This window comes from Malurus melanocephalus, unplaced genomic scaffold (assembly GCF_030028575.1).
Source record: "Malurus melanocephalus ecotype Western Australia unplaced genomic scaffold, MMel_1.1 scaffold_14, whole genome shotgun sequence".
Taxonomy (NCBI): domain Eukaryota; kingdom Metazoa; phylum Chordata; class Aves; order Passeriformes; family Maluridae; genus Malurus; species Malurus melanocephalus.
Window position 1 is genome coordinate 1852661 of NW_026623246.1, and position 21821 is coordinate 1874481.

The window sequence follows — 21821 nt, forward strand, 5'->3', positions numbered from 1 at the left end:
ACAACCCTAACAGCTTAAGTTCATGTACCAGTCATTTTTTTCAGGTGAAAAACTGCTCTGCAATTACACTGGAATTAACTGCAAGTTAGTTACCTTTTCTTCCCAACCCCCAAGAAACTTTTCATATAAAATCAAGTGAGGTCACCTTTTCGAAAAGCCTGTCATCTAAAACAAAAGAAATTGGGGGAAGTCTCCACAAATATTCCACTAGAAATTCAGCACTCTTAATTCTTTCCAATTCAGCATTGCACAAATCCTGCTACTAAAACTGGAGATAAAGTTCCTTACTTAATATGAATACACAAACTTCAGTATATAGTTTATGTGTGCTGATTAATGTTTACAAAATTTCTATATTCTGCAAAAAAAGAAATGCTTTTTTACTAGCACTGAGTTAAAGATTTCAACATGTACTTACAATAAAAGATTAATCCCTTTTGTTACCAGGTGATKGTTTCAGCCATATTTAGACTAGAAAGACTACTGTATGAACTTTCATGATTCTAAAKAAGGTATTTCATCTACTACAGATGAAATAAAATTACTTTAAATCATCTTTAGACATGTTGTGTTTAMTGGCAAGGAATAACTAAGAATAAAGTAGACAAGAATTCCATGTTCCTATCCTGCTAGGATAGGCCTTACAGAGAATGTACTAGTCAACCTTGGCAGGCCAGAAAAGACATTTGGTTTTTATTTATTGAAGAGCAGTAGAAAACATAGGGCATCAAAACATTTATGGAAAATACAAGTAAACAACCAGACTACTGAGAGGATTGTATAGATTGTTTTGATTGYGAGTAAATAAAAAAGCACTTCTGACAGTAGAAAGACAAATGATAAAAGAACTATTGCTCTTTGTAATCCAACCAAATAGTTACGTGTGAAAAGACAGACTTTTCAGATGCTTTTTAAAACTGGAAATTGATGAGTGAGAGGAAAGCACCAAACACACACAGTGTCAGTTTTCTGTTTTTCCATTGTACTTAGCTTTTCTTCTAGTTTTAGTGYTGTTGTCAGTTCCAGCAGGACTGAGAAAAGAGAATACTGTTCAAACTGGAACTGAAGCAGGATTTTCAGATACATCTATCATCTTTAGGAAATTTAGATTATTAAAACTTCGGGCAATGTACTAAGGCAGTTCTCATTAGCATGCTTCCCCAGTTTCAATTTTCATATGATTTTAGCTGGTGATGATGCTTTCTAACCAATAAAGAATTAATATTCTTAGTTGTTTGAAAGGTGATTTGCAACATTTCAGATGGTATTCTGCATTGTTTTCTGTCTTTTGATATATTAATCACAACTGTAGCCCCTTCTGTTACAAATGTTTGATTTTAAAATTGTCACTTGTCAGCCAGTCTAATAGGCTATTTCAGAACCAATACAGTTTATGCATGGGAAGTTTGATGTTGAAAYAATATTTATTTACATTCCCAGAGTGAGATGGTTTAATATATTCATGCTGCTATAAAAGACATGCTACAAAGCCTAATCGTATTTTGTGTATATACTATGTGTACAGAGAATCTTGCTTGTATTAAAATAAAAGAGAAATGAGGTTCTAAGTATCAATTTATAAAACAGTTTTTTGTAAAACCTTGCAGCATTTTGAGAAGCACTATTTAGGGAAACCATTGGTAAACCTCCACAGAAACTACCCTTTCCAAAATYCATTGTAATAGCTCCCATCTATTTTATTTATGTTTGCATTTCATAAAGTGGCTTACATCCCCTTCCTACGCTTGCTGCTCCAGATAAGGGAAAAGAAGAACAGACAACAGTACGAGTGAACATGGTTGTCATTCAGGCACTGACCTGCTGTAAATACAGAAGCAGARGGAGACTTAAAAATGATACTACCCTTCCCCCAGCCATGACTTTCTTGCTGCAACCTGTGGCTCTTTCCCATCAGAACAGCTGGCAGATTTTAGTGCTGCCATAGCAACCCTGCCGTCAGCCCGTTGGCTTGGTAACATTGCAGCAGGAAGAAAGGCACTTCACGTCTGAACTGTTCTTAGACTCACTGAGGTATTTTTTCAGGTTGCACTCCCAAATCCTTATTTATGGTTGATTTAATAAATTTTGCAATGAAAAATCCTATACAGTCCTTATTTGCCAATGAAATCAGCTCATCTTCTCTGGAATCTTGCAAAGAATTAATATCCATTCCTCGCAATGTCGCAGCAGATGGATCAAATCTCTGCAGTAGCTTCAGCTGCTCAAGAGAGAGTCCAGCTCCCTTCATGCCTTCTCCTCCAATGTGAGGTTTCTGTTTAAGTAACAAACAAAAGCAAATTATTACATMTCTAAAGTTCTTAAAAGCCTTAAATGTATTCTGCTGAGTATATGCAGAGCTACCACCTAACAATCAGGGCAGGCTTCATTTGTATCATTCACACCAGGAGATTAAGAAATAATGGGGCTTCTTTTCTTGCCTTCATCTGGCCATTATACAAACATATATGCAAGATTCAAAATATTTTGAGGAGGTGGTGATGCCCCTCATCCACTTTATCTCAGTAGTTTAGAGAACTTGTTGGGGATGGGTGCACACRTCTAAATTTATTACTCCAAGGGCTGAAACACCACAAGAAAGCCGTTACCACCAGACAACTGGTCTAAAGGGTTTAGGTTGACCCTCATAAATGGTCATACTTCTGTGTACTGACTTATTAGCTATGAGTTAAGTCAAAAATAGTGAGTCCTTAGCCTATTACCTATATCCTCGGTAACAGCAGCAGAATCCCAAAATTAGCTAGGCTGGAAAAGACTGTTGAGACCATTGAGTCCAACCTATTCCCTAAAGCCACCATGTCAACTGTACCATGGCACCAAGTGCCACATCCAGTCTTAAACACCTCCAGGGACAGTGACACCACAGCTGYTCCCTGGGCAGCCCATTCCAATGGTCAGTCACTCTTTCTGTGAAGAAATTCTYCCTAATGTCCAACATAAAATACTTGCGGTTTTCAAAGTAAAAACTTCAACTAGAGAGACTAAAAGCCTCCAGAATACTTTACTGCCTGAAGTGGCATCATTTTGGCAGCTGATGCAGCAGAAAAATATAACTTTGAATTTTCTAGTCATGTAATATGACTAAAGGGAAAATGGGACCACTGTTACATGTGCATGTCTATGAGGCAGAGAAAAAAAGAAAGGAACAATTTCAGAAGATGACATTTGCCTTCAAAATCCTGGAGAGCATGACTTAAAATCACAGCCTTTTTCTCAGTATTTTTTGTGAGTAGCCTTGACTGCTTCTATTTAATTCCCTAATTCCTGGAAAAAAAGTTAATTCTTAGCTGGATTGTTCTTTCAATGGATTCAGTAAGGAGACAGAACAAAGTGTGCAAAAGCAGGCACTGCAATATCAAAAATAGATCTCCTYTGTCAATCTAGTCTAATGTAGTCCATAATGCAGCCTACAGCAGAGCATTTTTTCAGCCATCACACTTTGCTAACACATGAGCTCACCCAGTCAGCACATGATGTGAGTTAGCTGCTTAACCACGTACTGCATGCTGGAAAGCTGGGCAGCCAAGGGGGTGCAGACTGATTCTTCCTTTCCCTCTACARGATTTTAATGCTTTCCAGGCGAAAGACAAGAAGTGTCTATTGCAAATTGACAGAAAAGTAACATACAAAGGGAGACAAGGGTAGCAACTTGATGTAATAGAAGGAGGGAAAGGTGAAAGTCTAGGGAAAACAGTATTCCACAGGTTCAAGTAACTTGCTTGAAGGCAGACCAGTGTTTTCCTCTACCTTTTCATTTTGCCTTCCAGTTAAGTTACTGCRTTTAAGCTGATCTACAGTATCCCCCGTGTAAACTCCCAAGAGGAAGTTGGCATAAAGGAGCAGCGGCCTTGTGGTAACCTCCACCACAAGAACAATGCCTATGGCTCTATCTCCTGTGTTTTCCTTGCCCACAGTAACCAGTGTGATTCCAGGATCTGTTGCCAAACTGAGCAAATGGGAAACGGTGGACTGGATAAAAAAGGAGGTGTCCACTGACACTAAAGAATATGGGAAATAAATACATAAAGGAACATGAGGTAAGTGGACTCTAGACTCCTGTTTCCTGTCCATTTGGAAAAGATCACCTTAGTTTACACTACTGGGGAAATGTATATAAGGTATTATATGTGGGTAAACAATTCAGTGTCATGTCATTTAAAATATACTATACATAAAAGGTTAATTTTTACAGCTATGGCATTTGTGTGTGCWTTATTTAAGACTGATATTACTGGTGAGAAAAGTATTAAGCAAGAATTAATCTTGCATTTGAGTTAACAGGGCTTGTGTTTTGCTTTGTTATTCTATCGAGAAGAACTTTTTATGCTGTTAGGTTAAATGTATAATCTCAGTTGAAATGGCTGGAATTGAAAAATTCCTAGTGAATGGATGGTGAGAAAACAGACAGAAGAAAGAACACACAAAGCTTTGAAGAACTTCAGTTCTGTTAACTTTAGCCAGACATCATATATTTTCATTGTACAGCTATTGTATATATTTTTTAAATTTCAGGTAAAAGATTCATCTAAGTTTCTTAAGACAGGTACAAGTCATCACAGAATGTGTAAGTAAGATAAACAGGTATCAGAGCTAGACTTTTGCTCAAAGCCACGATGATAAACAACTACCCCACCCAGCTCATCACATCATCAAAGAGGAAGTGGGACTCATACAGTCTGATGATAAACCCCCTGGAAGTACTAATGAAGGTAACAGGTATTTCTGAATTGTATGAACGGTATGTAGTACAAATAAAATATTCTAGCATCTCCCTACATATTACCTCCCCCCAGACATCTTAATGGTAGACACTGACTCCAAAAAAGATAACATACATTCTTGGGATGCTAAGCCTGAAATAATTTCTTTCCCTCATTCCTTTAAATAAAGCAAATAAAGGTAGCTGTAARTAAAGATAGCTCCCATACATATAAAATCCTCCTTCCTTGAAAAACAAATTTATTTTCATTTATGTCCCATACTTTATGACTTCAGTGGCATTAATTAAAAAAAAATCACCTCTCCTGTGAATGTGCAAGAGAATAAAACATATGCATTAAAGAAATTTTAAGAGACATTTTAACCTGTCTGACCTATCTTTTGTCCCTGGTGTATTATAAAAGACAGTTGTACAAATCAAAAATACCCCACAATACATAGCGGGAAACTACTTAATAATTCCTAAATAAAGCTCAATTAAGCACAAAAATAGACTTTAAAAAAGCCCCAGAAATCCTTTTTTCTATCCAGCARTTAAAATTTGCCATGGTGAAAAAGAGATTTATTGATAGCAAATATACTGTATAACTTTACAAAGTTCCAAAGTAAGCTCACCAGATTATGTGAAGTACYCTGAAAATAATATTACCTGTGGATGAAGCTGGAGACATGGAAAAGTTTTCAGAGCCCAAGCAACTTGCTCCTCATTTTCAGAAAGTGTAATTGTACATGTACTATATACTAAAACACCTCCTGGCTTCAGCAACTTCACTGCCTGCAGGGAGAAATAAACAATAGCTCAGTTTTAAATTTAGAAGCTTCATATTAAGCAACATTAACTAATAAACCCCATACCTAGAATATTAAAACTGTGCACTTAATTAAACTCGAACCTTTCTAAGATAGGCATTAAAATACTAATTCCTTTCAGAGAATACAGCAAAGGATAACATGGATTAGAAAGATTCTTCTTTACAAATAGGCATTATAGCTCGTGCAGTTTATTAATGTCATTGAGATGATTCACCTTGTAAGATCTTGTTATTTGTACAGCTCTGCATATCCCAGACAGATTAGGTYTGTTTTCACCAGCTGCTGCCAACCACGGATACACAATACTTATGTCAGTTATCGTAGATGTCAACTGTTTCTATATATTTGGCATGGAAGCTATATCTATGCTGCTTCTCAAGCTGTCATTCACTTTGAATATGTATCATTCAGATTTTGACAAGTTTCATCTTCTCTTTCAGCATCAGCCAAAGCACACTGCTTAGCATGTTCCCAAGTCACCTGCTCTGTGACTTAGACCCTTGTGATTTTTATTAAGTAAAACTGATGAAACTGAGTGTATTAAAAAAACCACAAAGGTTTTTATTTACTATGGATTACATATACCTTTCCCAGGCTCCAGTGAACTGACTTCACCTAGCAACAGATCTGGTGAAGCTGAGAGGTTAACAGGACGCTAAAACTTTCTGGCTGTTGAAAAAGTAGGGAAATGAGGCACCATTTTTGGTAAGTTTTATGCTGCCAAAGCATTTATGTTCAATTAAGCTGATCAACTCAATGTTTAACACATACCACAGTGAAAAGTTTGCGTTGCAGTGGTGGGTAAGAGGTCACCTCCTTTAAAGTTGAGGAATAAGCCATGTTTGGTCTCTGTCCCATCCCACTACAGGGAGCATCAAGAAGAATTCGATCAAATGACTCTGGTAAGAATGGAGGTCCTTCTGTAAAAAGCAGTTAGTAATGTAGAATGTAGCTGTTTAATTCCTTGAGAAATCACTGKACATAAGAACAGGCTTTTACTGCTTCCTTGACATAAAACATTTATGTGCTATAGCGTGTCTGCAAACTAGTCTCAGCTAGAGACAAGTCTCAGCACTGCTGGTGGTAATTTTCGTCTCCCAGAAAATGAAACAGTTTAAGTTCTGTGAGCTCAAAAATGATCCCTTTAGGCAATAATTTTTTGTTAAACTTAATTTAGTAATGTAAAAGTAAAATGTAAAACTAATACAAAAAGTTGAAATATTGGTCAGAGGTGCTAGTTACAGAGTTGTACATATAGGCTGTAAAGAACCACAGTCAGCTCAAAAGTGGACAAACCTTTACTGAGAGAAACCTGCAGTTAATTATTGAGTCTGCCTTATAATAATTGCCTATATGATAACTATCTCTTGATGCATACATATCCATGGAAAATAAAGCACTTCATAACAACAGGAACTACTGCAAGTTCTAACGTGTGAGTCATGCTGCCTCCATGGCAGAACAAGTCAATAAGCACTATTTCTGACTATTACCTGGATGACAATATGTATCTTCTATATGCRGAGCCTATCCTTTAATCTCTGTGGCTTAATCCTGTAGCTCAAGGCCCARAAGTTCCCATCTCCTTGGTGCTAGGGAGATTGGCTCAGCACCACCAGGTACTACTGCTGCCAAACTTGTATTATCACACTACTGCTACCTAACTTGTTCCTGCACTGCAAAAAYGAGTCTATCTGGTTTATCTACCTCTGATCCATTACTAAAATGTTCAAAATATGTCATGTGTTACTTGCAGGGATGTACAGAAAAGCCTTCATGATCTCTCAGTATTACAGCTTGCTCTTGTTCTTGTAATTGCTACTTGCCACCTACAATATTTAATGCTCATAACGAGACTATTAAGAAAGTACCTTTGTTCCTCCAAAGCAGGAATAACTGCAATATATAGGGACAAAGAAGGTGAATTATGTAATCTGATTCCTACTTAGGCTAACCAGTGACTGAGATAAAATAGAGTGAGAAAGAACAGCATACTTTGCACAACAAACTAAAAATAATCAAGGCAGCAGATACKGTTTAAATCATTCCATCATGGGAACAGAACCAATATCATAACTGCATCACTTCAGAAAAGCAAATGAAATTACTTAAAATACACTGTGCTTGTATTTAACTTTCCCCTGAACAGCTGAACAAACATCAGATGAACTAAACCTGGCAGCACTCCTGGGAGTTAAGTATTAATAACCCCATTTTACTGATCAGGATTATGAAGCAGAAAAGCAACGCAAGTCTGCAATTTTTTTYTTTTCTCAGGCTAGGTCAGATAATTCCGAGTATGGGGTTAAATGTGATCATGAAAGAAACTTCAAGGCTTCTTCAGTCTTCAGTATTATCCAGAAAAGAAATGCATTTCCTTTGAGAACATTAGGTTGTGACAAGGACAGGTGATTTTACTTTTCTATTTGCTTCATAGAGAAGCTGATAATCACGAAAGAGTAGAAAATAAAAGTACATTCACAGTGCTGAAGCAGGTTAGGTATCTGCCCAGATTTCAAGGACTTGTAGACCTGTGACAGATTTAATACTATTTTTACAAAACATTTTCTTCTAAAAGCTACTACTACCAAAATTGTTTATTTTACCTTGTTTATCTTCTCTCTTCTCAACTGAAAGAGCCCTTGTTCCATCATAGCAAAAGGCCTTAATGCAATTCAACTGTAGCAATTCAGCATTCTGCTTGATTTTCTTAACCTTGTTAGCTATCTTGTCYATGGCTATTACTTCACCCTGAAAAAAATCCCCAAGTTTTCATCAAAAGCGTAGGGATTAAACCGATGTCCACTTTCTCATTTCCTTTCCCTCACCCTGGGCAGTGTATAAAGCATAAWATCCCCTGCAGAATCATTTTACTCATAAATCCATACTTGTGCAGTTCTTGTTCACACGTGTCCATGACAGCCACGTTAGTCTGAAGCTGTGCGCGTTCCGCCTGCTCGGCASTGTCACTCCAAGGGATGCTGTAATGCCTGACTTCTGGCAAGTGCTTTTGTTGTTTGTTTCTTTTTGCTTGTTTTGAACTCCTTAACTGGGCATTAAGATAAAAATTTAACCATTTGAAAGAGGGTAGAAGCCTCAAACACATAGTAAAACAGCCCAACAGGTTTTAAATTTGTATGGAGAGAGTAGGAAATATGATCAAAATACAGCTCAGTGCTGAGGAAATGAGGCCCACAGCCATGTCTGACTTGCTCAGACTCATAATACTTGCAGTAGTTGTCACTCAAGTTACTTGAGGAAACAGTGTAAATACTAGAATAAATTTAGAGGTAGGGGGAGAGAAATCACAATTACATATTATTCCCTTTATGTAAGAATATGGTTTCTTTTTTCTTCCCCAAAATACATCAAAACAGACACACATCACTAATTGCTACATGAAATCTGTGAACACAAAGGAAAATAAACAATAGCATCATTAAAATCCAGAACAGAAAGACACAATGACCAAAAACTTCTACTAGACTTGCTACAGCAAATACAAGATGCTGAGAAAACAACTTTTTTCTGTTTAGGGATGGTTTCTAGAAGCTTATAGAAGGGCAACGTGACTGAGAGACAGTTCAAGAAATACAAAAAAAATCAGTAAAGATAAGTTGTTATCTGTATGTCATGTTAGGCAGTAYTGAGAAGTAAGAAAGCATCTAGGTTGTGTCAGCTCCTGTGAGCCAAATCAGCTCTCAAGAGCTCTCAAGAACCAAGTGCCACTGCTTGTCCCCTAACACCATTCAACCTATTGCACATGTACACTAAGAACTGACTGTGCTTCAAAATTATGTCTGTTGCAAGAACAGTGGATTTGCTGCACATGTGCTGTACTGCAAAGATAAAGAGATAAAAGGATCATGGAATCATAAAATGGTTTGGGTTGGAAGGAATCTCAGATAATCTAGTACAACCAACCTGCCATGGGCAGTACACCAGATTGCTCAGAGCCCCATCCARCCTGGCCTTGAATACTGCCAGTGATGGGACAGCTTCTCTGGGCAACCTGTTCCAGGGCTCACCACCCTGTGAGTAAAGAATTCCTTCCTAACATCTAATCTAAATCTCTTCTCTTTTTTAGTTTTCTTTGGCAACAGTAGTAACCCCTGATTTTTATGTATTTCAGTTTCATGAGYCCAGCATATTTTTGCGTAAGTTTTCCTTGCATGTAAAAACTTCTATGATTAAAAAGGTCTCAATAACATGTTAAAAAGTGAAATKAAATATATTTCAACAGTCATTTTGTAGCAAATTAGGTTCTAAAGGTGGTGGTGAATATTTGATAAAAATGGTCTGTTGCCCATTTCAGTAACTGATGTGTAGAAAAATACATTGGGAAGTAAAATGTCAAAACATTGTTTGCTGTTGTAAATTATCTGTGCATTTTAACAGCTAAGTGAAAAGAGCTGTACAAACGAAGAGTGGTCAGACCCTTCCTTAGAAAACGCCAAAAGACTTCTCTTACCTGGTCATGCATTAATGTTGCAATATGGGTTGTTTTTCCTCCAGGTGCAGCACACATATCCAAAATKTTCTCTCCTGGTTGAGGGTTTAAAATATGGCTCACAACCACAGAAGGTAAATTCTATCATAAAAACAAATATGAGAGAATTCAAACCTTATACCCCACATCAATTCCTTTATTAAGGAATTACAAACTCATTTAAAAAATAATGCATTCAGCAGTGAAGATATCAGTGATACTGCTCTCAGTTCTTTAACAGAAAATGAACTATTTGCCTTATATTTAAGTGACAGTTTACATCAGAAGTCTCCAGTGGCTMATTTTTTAATAAAGCTGTATCTCAATATCTGTGACTGAAATTTAAGAGCTCATGACTGAGGAGACTACAGTGCTAAAATTCCAAATAAGGTGATACTGGCTCAGACACAGTAGCAGCTATGTTTATTACAAATACTTTATATTAACCTGTTTATTGGAACATTTACTATATTAACGTATTGGTGCAGCGCAATAAAAACAGTAAGATCAAAAGGCAGAGTCTAAGCTTGCTGTATTAAAGTATCAAGATGCTGAACTGTGCTATTAACTGTATAAACAGCTGCACTGAAGAGAAATAATATGCAATAATTGTTCACAGTACTGCGCCTCAGACAATAAGGAAATATTTTCTTTCTAGTTCAATACAAAGTTATGAAAATCTTTTAAAGTTGTCTTTAAATKAAAGTCAACCTCGTATTTGGAGATTTTCCTGATTATCTACAGAATTATGTTCCTTGAAAGGGTCTCATATTCCAGAGTTCATAGACAGATTCACACTAATAGTTCTATACAGAGTATCTGGGCAAGAGGAATTTCTACATTTTTAAATGAAACTCTTATTTTACTTTGAAATACCTTACTCTATCTCAGACACAGTATGATTAAACCACCTACAGGTAGATACTGACTTCWTTTAAAATGCTTTGTTTTCCTCAAATCCAAAGACTGTATTAGGTGCTACAATGCACAAGGAATATATAAACCATGAACTTGTGCTAAGAGAATATTCATTATTCTGTAAATAGTAAAGACTTTTGGTTTTGGAACAAACATACCTGTAAAAACAAATGACTAGGGAGCACATTGTCAAATGAAGGACTAAGGTAGACTGGCTCTATCATTCTTATGCCCAGCCCCCTGAAAAACAAGAAAAAACATTTTCAAATACTCAGTTTAATAAATTTTAATGTAAGTCAATTAAAATCATTATGCTTACAAATAGCAAATTGAAACAATCTTACAAAAATGAAGAAACAAGAAAAATACTTCTACAATTTTGTAATATTATATTCTTTAAAATGAAATCATTAAGTTGAGTAAATCACGGCAAAAAAATATATTACATTATAAATTGGAACTATCTATAAAATTGCATAAAGCAAATTTCTGGTTCTGTACACCGGATAAACCAAGACTAATCCAAGCCTTGATACTGTAAAGAAATGCATAAAACCAGACCTAAATATGTTAACTTCAAACCATAACTGCTTTTGGCTAGCCATGTGTATGCACTAAGGCACTGGCATATGATTTCTTATTTAGATTTTCCTTCATTTCCTAAACTGTCTGGGATTTCAGTCAAATAACTATAGAAATGCTGTATGAAAARTCTTGCAGGAACACTGATTTGCCTGTGAAGCCAAAGTTTGAACTTAGAAGTCACCTAAAAGTTTTAAGCATGGGTGAAATTCTGATGCAGATTTCATTGTTAAACCAAATGTACCAGGAAATGGATAACAACAAAGAGAAAAACCATGAAAAAGCAATAATGAGCCAGCAAACAGAAGATTACTAAAGAGAACGATATTAGTTTGCATATGTACTGTATAGTCCAACAAGAAGGAAGGATGCAAGAAACCAAACTTGCAGACACCAGATTTAGYGTCACACACTGCTTTTCAATGTCACCACCTTAACAGGTACATCCTACCACTATTTCTACCATATTTAAGCTCTCATAAATCAGAAATTCTCTGACAATGTCCTTTTTTCACTGCAAATTTTGTAGTTTGTTCTCAGGTTGTAAAGTCTTGGTCATTAATTTGCTGTCCATATCCATATTACTTTTTATATGTGTTTTAGGTGACACGAGAGGAATAAACCGTATGCTTCATCAACGAAACAGAAAAGCAAGTAATCTTGAAATAGGTAACTACTTTGGCAAATGTTAGCAATTTTTTAAAGATATCTGACCTTATGTTCTGTCCCTTGTTCCACTAAGAAAAAAAAAAAAACAACAAGCCCCTACAGGTATTTTTAAAAGATGAAAAAAATTGACAAGGTTGCACTTCTGTTCCATCCAAATGGAGAAGTAGTACAACACAATTTACCAAAATGCAAATTTGCCACAGTGAGAACATTTGTCACTTCTGTTTGGTATTATTGAACTGATCAAATATAAATTACAAAAAGACTCCCACTTATTTCCTTCCTTTCAAGTAAATTGGTATCTAGATCCCTCTATGAAAATAACAGCTTCYCACAAAAATACTGGAAATCCCAACATGCAAAACCATCTTCTAGCTTCACATAGGGTACAAAATAATTCAGTGTTTCCCCATCTTCTTCCTTTCCTTTGCAAACATGTAGATTGCAATTACTATGGACTTACTTCAGTGGGCCACTTGAACTGAAGATTTCACTGCGACTGAGTTCTGAAATCCCATTTCCAAGGAAAACTTTGACTCCATCGAATTCTTTGGCTCCTCTTTTGCATTTCCCTTCAATATCTGAATACACTGAAACCAGATCTCCAGCTTTCACAACTGCAAAAAGAGGAATGGAAAGTCTGAGATCATTATGATGCTTAACAAAACAGTAGTGMCCAAGTAATTTAGGGTTTTTAGTAGACTACTTATTTCAACGTTTCTATCATACCAAACTTCACACTTTCTAAATCTAATCCAAGAAGATTAACTGATTTAAACCTTGAAAATTTTACACAGTGCATGACGGCTACCAAACAACCGGAGCTATTGAGAGACACCAAGCTGCAAGTCAGGCACTGTGTCTTGTTTCCTAAGACGCTACACAAACCTGCACATTATTTATTTTATCATGACAGAGTCACCCGTAAGTTTTAAGCRCACTCTTCAGGATCCAGTTCCTCCATGTGTGCTCCAAGCACAGAAGTACATCAAGCACTTTGTTCACCCTTACTGAACAAAGACAGGAGKGCTAAATTTATCTAATGATCTCTCAACAGCTACCTAGAACATAGCTATAGCTGCTTTTTCTCTATTTATTACTTTGACACAAGTGATTCTAGATTCTTGTTCTGGTCTGGCTCTCTTCCATTTAAAGCAACTGCTGTTCTCAATAATCCTCTTAGAGAGTTTTTTATCTCCAATTAAAACCCACCAGRTCAGTAAAGTATACACCAAACTCTAGAAGTGCAATGCTAAAGACTCAACAAATTTTCTGAGTTAGAAAAAAAAATAGACAGAAAAGGGGAATACTTTAGGCGATTTYATAGAATAGTGAGCAAGCTGTGTGTGCTGACTGGCTGAAAAATATGCTTAAAAAATAAAGGCCTCTCCTGATAGCAATAAAAAAAAAAATTACAAAATTGCATTTCTGAGCTGACTGACAGGCTGGAGGAACCAGAAGATACAAGACTAAATGACAGTTCAGCTTTCCAGTAAATCTTTGACTAGTCCTTCCATTTTCAAGTGGCCTTTTGATTATGGCCAAGTGCCCTGAAATTCTTAAATGGTAATATTTGTTGTGTAACCATTGAAAATATTTTTTTACACTTTTTACATATTGTGACACAAAACATTATGTGATTTCTCAGTAATACTGTCTGCTTAAACTTCACTGAACAAAAACCTGCAGCAATATAACTTCCATCATGCATGTCTGCCAAAGATATTTGCAGTATTCAAACATAATTTATTTTCTTTCACTCTCTGCTGACAATCATCCTTTCAAAATACATTAGACCTATAGAGTTCTTAAGGTTTCTTTAGATTATACTAGCATTCCATAAATGTAAAAGTTAAGGTTTGATTACTTAAATTAAGCTCAAAGTCACTGATCATTAGTTTACCCTCATTTGGGTTGCAAGTTCAGTGATTAAATATGTGTTCTTGCTGTACTATTTTTTTACCTAGTTAAACCATCTGTGCTTAATACAGACTTATTATATTTGGCATCAAGTGGGTAGTGTGCCCTTTTATTTTATTTTCTCATCTGCAATTCCCCTGAAGTGTTCCTAAAGTTTTATAGTATCTTTAATTCTTTGAATTGATTTTACATGCATAATTATATGCAGTAATTATGATAAATCACTAGATGACTCAAAGAAGGATTTGAGTATTTATGGGGCTCTCTAAATAAGCAGTTTCAACAACTGCTATGGCAATATACTTCTTTCATTACTTATTATCAAGCCCTACATTGAAAAACATTCCTGTTTGGTGATTTGGACTTAAGCACATGCTTGAAACTTCTGGAAGGTTTTTTTTCCTGAAAGGAAACAAAATGACTAGATAAATGCTTTTCTGACTCACTTTGTTTAATAATAAGAATCAAGATGATTACTAGATCTCATCACAATAGAATAATAGAAGTGAATCATCCAAAATTATTCTGGTTTTACATAAAGTTAATTTAACATTTAAATAAAAAAATAGGTTGCATGCATATGTAGATTTTTTTATCTTGTCTCACAGACACTGGTGCTTAATTTCCATTTCTTAAGAGTCTGACATAAAAACTGAAGATTTTTCTCATCAATGAAAAAAATATTTTTACTATATCTCTCTTATATAAAGAATATCAAATGAATCATCAATGGATTAGAAAAACGAAAATCTGGATTATTTCAGATTTGTAACTTAAAATCTAAGAGAATCATGAATTTAAGTGGCTTTGTGACTGAAGAAATAACACATCTGTAAACAGTATTAAATAATCAAGAGACATCCAGTCACGATCCAGATCTGACATCCCATTTATTTTTTTACAAGACTGCAAAGTAGCCAACTTCTGTAAGTTTATGCAACTGAACATCCATATTAAAAGTTACAGTATTCAGTAGTAAAAAACATGCTCTTATAAAAAAAAAAAGTTTTACTTTGAAAAGGTTTTGAACTTAAAACTTTAAAAAGGTTTTGAAATAAAAAACAAGAGAGAACTAATACTTCAGCTAGGAATTACATATGGGAAAAGAAATTTGAAGCAGGCCAGATAAGAAATGATTGCATATAATTACTACAAGCAAAATGAAAAATAGTAAAAATCCTAAAAAAAAAAAAGCCAGAAAAACTTCAAAAAGTGTGAATAACATAAATTACAACTGTAAGATTAATTTCAATTGACAACCAAAAACAATTTCATGTCACTATTTATCTATTATCCAAGGGTGACACTTTTTCTGCCATCTTTACAGCTTAACTGGATGTATTTAAAGAATTCTTACATCTTGAGGTAGATACAATCCCAGGGACATAAACGTGTGCTCCTCGAAGTACTGCATTTCCACACTGGGCTCCAACTATGACTTCAGATTCATGTGTTTTTAAATCTCGCCTAGAAATACAAAATGTAGTTGAGTTTAAAAAAAGTACTGAAAAAAAACCCCAAATACTCCCCAAGTAAACTCTAGTTCATAAGTACTGATTTTGTCAGAATATAATAGAAAAAGCTTACTATCATGTATTAGATTTAAAAGATTTAGCTTAGTCCCAGAGAAATCAAAAGGAAGAGTTAGGAAGAAAACTAATCCTCAAAGTAATCCAGGTTCTGTCACATTCTGCCACTATTACGAACCTGACACAAGAACACAAATAGATTTTACTGGGGTGGAGAAATAGTCCTCTACCCCTTCCTACACCAGATGATTGTGGAGTGATTTTTTTTGTGTTTAACAACTGCTGACTAATTCTTGATTCCATTTGATACCTTCCAGTGCAAGAAAATTCTGCTTGTACTWTAGTTCTAAATTCCACATCAAAAGTTTAGTTCTTCTATCTGCCACCTACCTGGCTTTCCATGAACATGTCACTTTTTCCCTTTAAAAACATTAATCTTATAAATAAGGAGAGAACTCTATGTTTTCTTTCATTTTTTCAAGACTAGAACTCTGATCTGGTTAGTATATGGACTGGCCATCAGATCATGATACAAATGATGTTACAAATGTTGTGCCTCAGTTATAGTGAGTTAGTTATTATACCTGTTTAACAAGAAATCTGTAAGAAAATTGTGTTACAACATTTAAGGCTAAAGACTGAAAATTTCAAACCTGGGTCCAATCACAGGAATTAATAAAATGTCCTGAAGTTTCGGGTGCTCGAGAACCGGAATGCTTAGTCCTTTAAATTGCTGCTTCATTAAAAAAAAATAAATTAGTAAGTACTATTAATAAACCTAATATTCAAATAGTTAATTAGACTGAAAACCGTTTTCCCATTCATTATCTATAGCTGTAGAGCACAAAACACAAAGGTAGTGAAAATAGCTAAAAGCACTGGGGAAATAAATAGTGTGCAAGGGGACAGTCTATATTAAAAATACTGGTGTAAAAGACTAAATATTTAATAAATTCAGAAATAACAAGACCATAAAGAGACTGAGAACTGACTTCATGGAGTGGGAGAGTGTTCTGACACTCATAAACCTATCAGTGGCTTTTGCTTTCTTCTGGAAGAAGGCTGTGTTATATTGTCATCAGAACACAGTAACACCACCATAGGAACTTGGCYACAATTGTTAACTCTTTGATGCTATTAGTTATAAGCCACTGTTGAACTCCACTCATGCACTGCTTGTCTTACTTAATAGGCTAGGTTAGCAATACTTCTCATTTTTCTTGTCAGCCCAAGTTTGGGTACTGATAGCTGARTTATGTATTTACCCCCCAAAAAATTACACCTTGCCATTTTATAAAGGTTCCTGGATTTAAACAAGACGATGTYTTCTCACCTGAGCCTTCTAAATTATAACCTTAAAACATGTGAAACCAAAAATCAGTTTGCATCTAATAAWTAGTTTCTCCTAAGAAAGAAAACAAACCATGGTCATACTCTTCACAAGTTTTATGCRTTTCCTTTTCCAACATGTAATCACACTTCAAAATACAAAAAGTTTGTGAAAAGCTGGTCTTAAGTCAGTTTTCAGCAAAGCCTTTTCCCCTGAAGCAAAATATAACCCTGCAATACCCATTTCCAGATTTCTACAATCAAGCTAAAATTAGCATAACTCATTACCATCCCAGCCAGCAGAACAGTGTCAACTGCCTTTGCATCACAGAAATGTCTTGGCTCCTGTCATGCAAAAGCTCTCTCTACACCCACTAGCATTAATAATTTACTTGAAGAAGAATCAGATCTTTTTAGACAGAATGAAGATCTAGGACACGGTTTCAAAATAATACATTTCTTAAACATAATACTTTACATATTATCAAATAAATAAATTAAGTAAAAATCCAGAAAATTATATAAAGCTTAAAAACAGATTTTAAAAAAGAAACTACAGTAGCTGCAGGGCATCACTGTAGCTCCAGTTTCCAAAACATAYTGATTTTCTCACTTTTCTGAACAGTTTTTACAATGGATTAAAGGCATTCTCCTTTAATCTTAAATGGAAGTGTTCTAAGCATGCTGAAGACAGCATACTGAACTACACTTTTTATCTATCAACTTCTCAACAGACTTTTAATACCTTTACATTTTTTTCCACAGCAGTACCTCAATCCTATCTAAGGTTTGGATATGGGTCTGTTATGTGAAAGAGAGTAGGATGTCTTTTCCCCCTGTTACTGCCTTTCTTGGAAGTATTAGAGAAGGGATACTGGTACACAATAAATTTTCATTTAATGTTTAATGCTGATACGATATCAGTGTGATTCTATAATATTAATAATAGTGGATGCTTGAAGGTAAGGTACAGTTTCCAGTAATGAAAAGGTTCAGGCAAAAGATCAAATACCTATTATTTTTTCTGTAACAAAGAAATTGCACAAACCTTCTGGATCTCTTCAAACAGCAATTTTTTCACATGTTTCACTGAGGCCAAGTGGGTATTTACTCTTACAGTTGTAAAACCTGGTGGATGAGACAGATGACTTAACAGAGATTGGTATTTATTCTCTGCCTCCTTTGTACCTAAAGCAGTGATAAGCTGAAAGTGAAAGAAGAGATTTTATTATTAAGAGATTCACATAGAAGCTTCTTGCTCAATGCCAAAGAACCCCACTGAACAAACATTCTGTAGAAACTGAGGGATATGGTTGTGTGGTGTGCAATAGTGAAGAATGGCTCTGTCTGGAAGCCTAATTCCACTGGAAGCCTCATAAATGCCTTAATAAAAAATTCTTGGAAAAGGAGCATTATCAGCAAAATCACTGTAAACAGTCTGCAGCAACTGCTAGAGAGCTCTGTGATACTGTACTAAGACCATTCCTATGGAAATGGAAGAGTAGATTCAAAACTTAGAAATTTTCATACAGATAAAAATGTACATAAAAATTGGTATTTAAAAAATGCCATCCTTAGCATTAGGAATTAATAGATTGTCTGTAGTGGTCTACATCTGGGTAAGAGATGTTCTTGTCAATATTATGTGGTTAACATGTGCTTAATTATCTATGATCATTCTTCAATGGGATCCAAAATTGAATTATCTGATTTATGCTTAATTTAAATATTTGTATGTTAATTTAAGCCAATGGGCATAAATACTAATTTTATATTTTAAATATAAAAGTAGTTTCTATATGAAACTCTGTGTCCAATGTGAAAACAGTATTTTATTGTAAGATATTAAAGTTACACAAAAAAAATTGATTATTTGTGGATGATTAGTAGTAACTATGTCACATACCTCATTATTTCTGAACACTGTGTTGAGATACTCTTCAACTTCATACTGGAAACAGATTTTAGGGAAAAAGGACATCTTCCTTTATTTTTAAAATCTGCTGATAAGAAACTGAAATTAGCGAAGTATTTCCTTAGTAGTTCTTATCGTATTCTTTAAGTTTACAAATGTAGCAGAAGATGTACCCACAAACTAAGCTGTGGCTTCTTATTCTTCTTATTTTAATAATGCAATTTTATTGCACTCAAATTTCCAAATATTGATCAGGATATGACTGTAACACAACTCTCAGTTACACTGCAAAATATGTTCACTAACATGCTCAGCATTTGCAGTCACCTTACAACAAGGTTACTCCTTTCCTTGCTGTCACATCTTTCCAACCCAGACCTTCTGGGGCTACTGCACTGATGTTTGAAATGAGAAGGAAGTGTTAGCACCTCTAAACCCTGTCCTGTTAAAGTTGCCCTAGCAATCCCTGGGGAGAACGAATTGCAGAGCTCCAGAATGCGCTCACAAAGGCTCTTGATGGAATTTAGCTTTGACTCTTCTAAGTCCTAAATTTTGTATCTATTTTCTAATCCATCCTCAGATCTGTTCATTTTCAGAGATAATCTTCTCAATTTTCCCTGTCAGGTTTCTTTTTGTCAAGCTTAACTTCATAGGTTTACTCCATAGTTCAAATTTATCCAAACTTCAAAACAGGGGGAGGTGTATGACTGTGAGCAATGATTTTTTTTTTTTTTTCACATATATACTTAAAAAATTAAGTAAGCTTTCACTTGAGTTTGTGTTAAATTCACAGTAGGAATAGTGAAGGATTAATGCAAGAGAAATTCCTTAAATCCTAAAAATGATCCCTAAAATAAATCTTCAAGCTCTCTGGAGAAAAAAAATGCATGGATAAAAGGTACTGGAAATTTCAAGATGTTGCTTTAAATCCTCTTGAAAAGCCCAACTAAAAAGTCTTACTGTAATTCAGTCCTGATAGAGATTTTATTCTTTACCATTTTTCTCTGTAGGTAAYAAAATACAGTTATCTTCCCAAATGGTATCTGCCCACCCATCTATTATCTGTATTTTGAAAAATTATATACACTTCAGTCTGAAATGAGACTTCCTAAACATTTAAATTTCCTTACAGCAGCTTAAATGGCAGAGAGAACATCACTCTAGGTTTATTCCATTTGTAACAAGGAATTTTGACTACTAAAATACATTTTCATTGTACTAAATATACTTAAGAGAAAAGAGACTGGAATGCTTGGTATTTGTTTTATTTGAATAAGAGGCTATTTGTCACTTTCATCACACAAAGCCCCTGAGAAATATTTTTTTGCTTTTAAAATTTCTGATTCAATTAATATCTTAATGCTAGAAGAATGTGATCTTATTTAGACTTACTTTTGAGTCCAGACAAAGGCCAAGTTTCATGAGTGAGAGTTTCAAAGCCTTATTCGCAACATTAGCAGCTATTGAAAGAAAGAAACCATTATTTAATTAATTGATGTTTTACAACCTAACAAAATGGCCCAAATAATTTACTTTGCTATTTCCAGGGAATCTAATTGTACTACAACAGTATTACAATCTAGCACTACTACACCAGTTGATACAACCGAAATCACTAAAGCTGAGTTTTAACATTTCAGAAAATGTGACATATCATGTGCCTGTTGTCATAGAATGCCTACAYTACAGGAAAAAAAATCACAGAACACAAAAATCATCCCCATATGTCTCACATTTGGGAAGCTTTTTCTTCAGAAACCTAATAAACTAGCCTTTAAAAAAAATACAAATGTACTTAGTTCAGGGAGATTAATTAACTATTTGAATATACAAATGAAAAACAACTCTGCTGTTAGAAAGAGCCGTCAAAAGTATAAAACCACTGGGAATGTCACAACCGCAGGACTGGAGGTTCAGAGCACACCCACATAACCTTCTGCTTCAGCAGAATACATATGCCCTTTCTGTAGACATGATCTCAGAAAAGATGCAAGGTAGCTTAGCAAAAAGGGAAAAGTGATTATGATACATAGGGATAGCTTTCAAACACGGGAAGACTGAACAGTCTGCAATCTTCCAGGCTTGGGAACATAGCTGAGGTGGGATAGGACTGGTGCTTGTAAGTTCAAACACAGTAGGAAGCCAGGCTGATGAGGAAGACTGTCTACTGCCCTGTCAAGTGCAAGTCAGACTTCAAACGTTCAGCAGGAAGCAGGCTCGATACCCGAGAAAGACTTTTCCCCCTAGACCTGCTGTGCCGCATACCTTGCCCAGGAAAGGCTTGACGGACTTTAGAAGAAAGCCACTGAGGGAGCATCCCCTCCCTATTCACCACCTCCTCACGGATTTTCATGTGCCTCCGTGGGGAACTGCAGTGGAGAACGTGATGCCGGACCAGGGCTTTGATCTAGCTACGTACAGGAACACTGCGAGCTGTCAAACGCAACCAGAACCAAATGCCGAGCAACAATTTCCAAGCTTCCTTGCCCACCCKTTCCCACACGAGGTACACCACAGTCGGCTCACTGCTGAGGGGGGGGAAATCTAGGGTTCCCGCCTTTATTCCCTCGACCTCTCGTTAGGAGAGGGAACATCAAGGAGCAGGGAGGAAAGGGACACGCTGCTCTTCGCACCCTCCCCGAGACCGTATGCCTCAACCCAGGGGTACCCGGGAGGCGGCCGCACCCCAGTGAAACGAGACGCGCCGCCGCCGCCGCCTCAGCCCCGACGGACACCGAGGCACACGCGGGCCGGGGCCGGGAGAAATGCGCCCGGTGCCCAGCCGCACCTCGGTCGGCCCTTCCGCAGCGGCGTTTAGACTCCGAGCCGCCGCCCGACCCACACCTACCGCCAAGGCCCGCCCGGCCCCGCCTCCTCCGGGGCGGCAGCAGGAAGTGTCCCTGAGCCGGGGCACGGTGGA

The 21821-nt window shown here is 36.1% G+C and overlaps 1 protein-coding gene across 6 annotated transcripts; it reads right to left on the bottom strand.

Annotated features, from left to right (window-relative positions):
• Positions 1-52: 52 nt before the first annotated feature.
• On the bottom strand, positions 53-21793 carry NSUN6 (NOP2/Sun RNA methyltransferase 6). 6 transcript variants are annotated; one of them, XM_057383524.1, is made up of 14 exons: positions 21750-21790; positions 21167-21334; positions 20294-20361; positions 18893-18986; positions 18035-18190; positions 16311-16393; positions 15486-15595; positions 12672-12825; positions 11116-11197; positions 10022-10141; positions 8157-8301; positions 6322-6470; positions 5387-5512; positions 54-2272 (listed from the first exon to the last, which is right to left on the bottom strand). In XM_057383524.1, the coding sequence occupies exons 4-14, from the start codon at positions 18965-18967 to the stop codon at positions 2024-2026; spliced, it is 1449 nt and encodes a 482-aa protein (XP_057239507.1). In that variant the 5' UTR covers positions 18968-18986; positions 20294-20361; positions 21167-21334; positions 21750-21790; the 3' UTR covers positions 54-2023. The 6 variants fall into 6 exon arrangements, with proteins under 6 accessions (XP_057239498.1, XP_057239507.1, XP_057239515.1 ...); XM_057383532.1 differs by having other exon boundaries at positions 21167-21312; positions 21750-21782; XM_057383515.1 differs by lacking the exon at positions 21750-21790 and having other exon boundaries at positions 53-2272; positions 18893-18989; positions 21167-21740.
• Between the last annotated feature and the right edge of the window lie 28 nt (positions 21794-21821).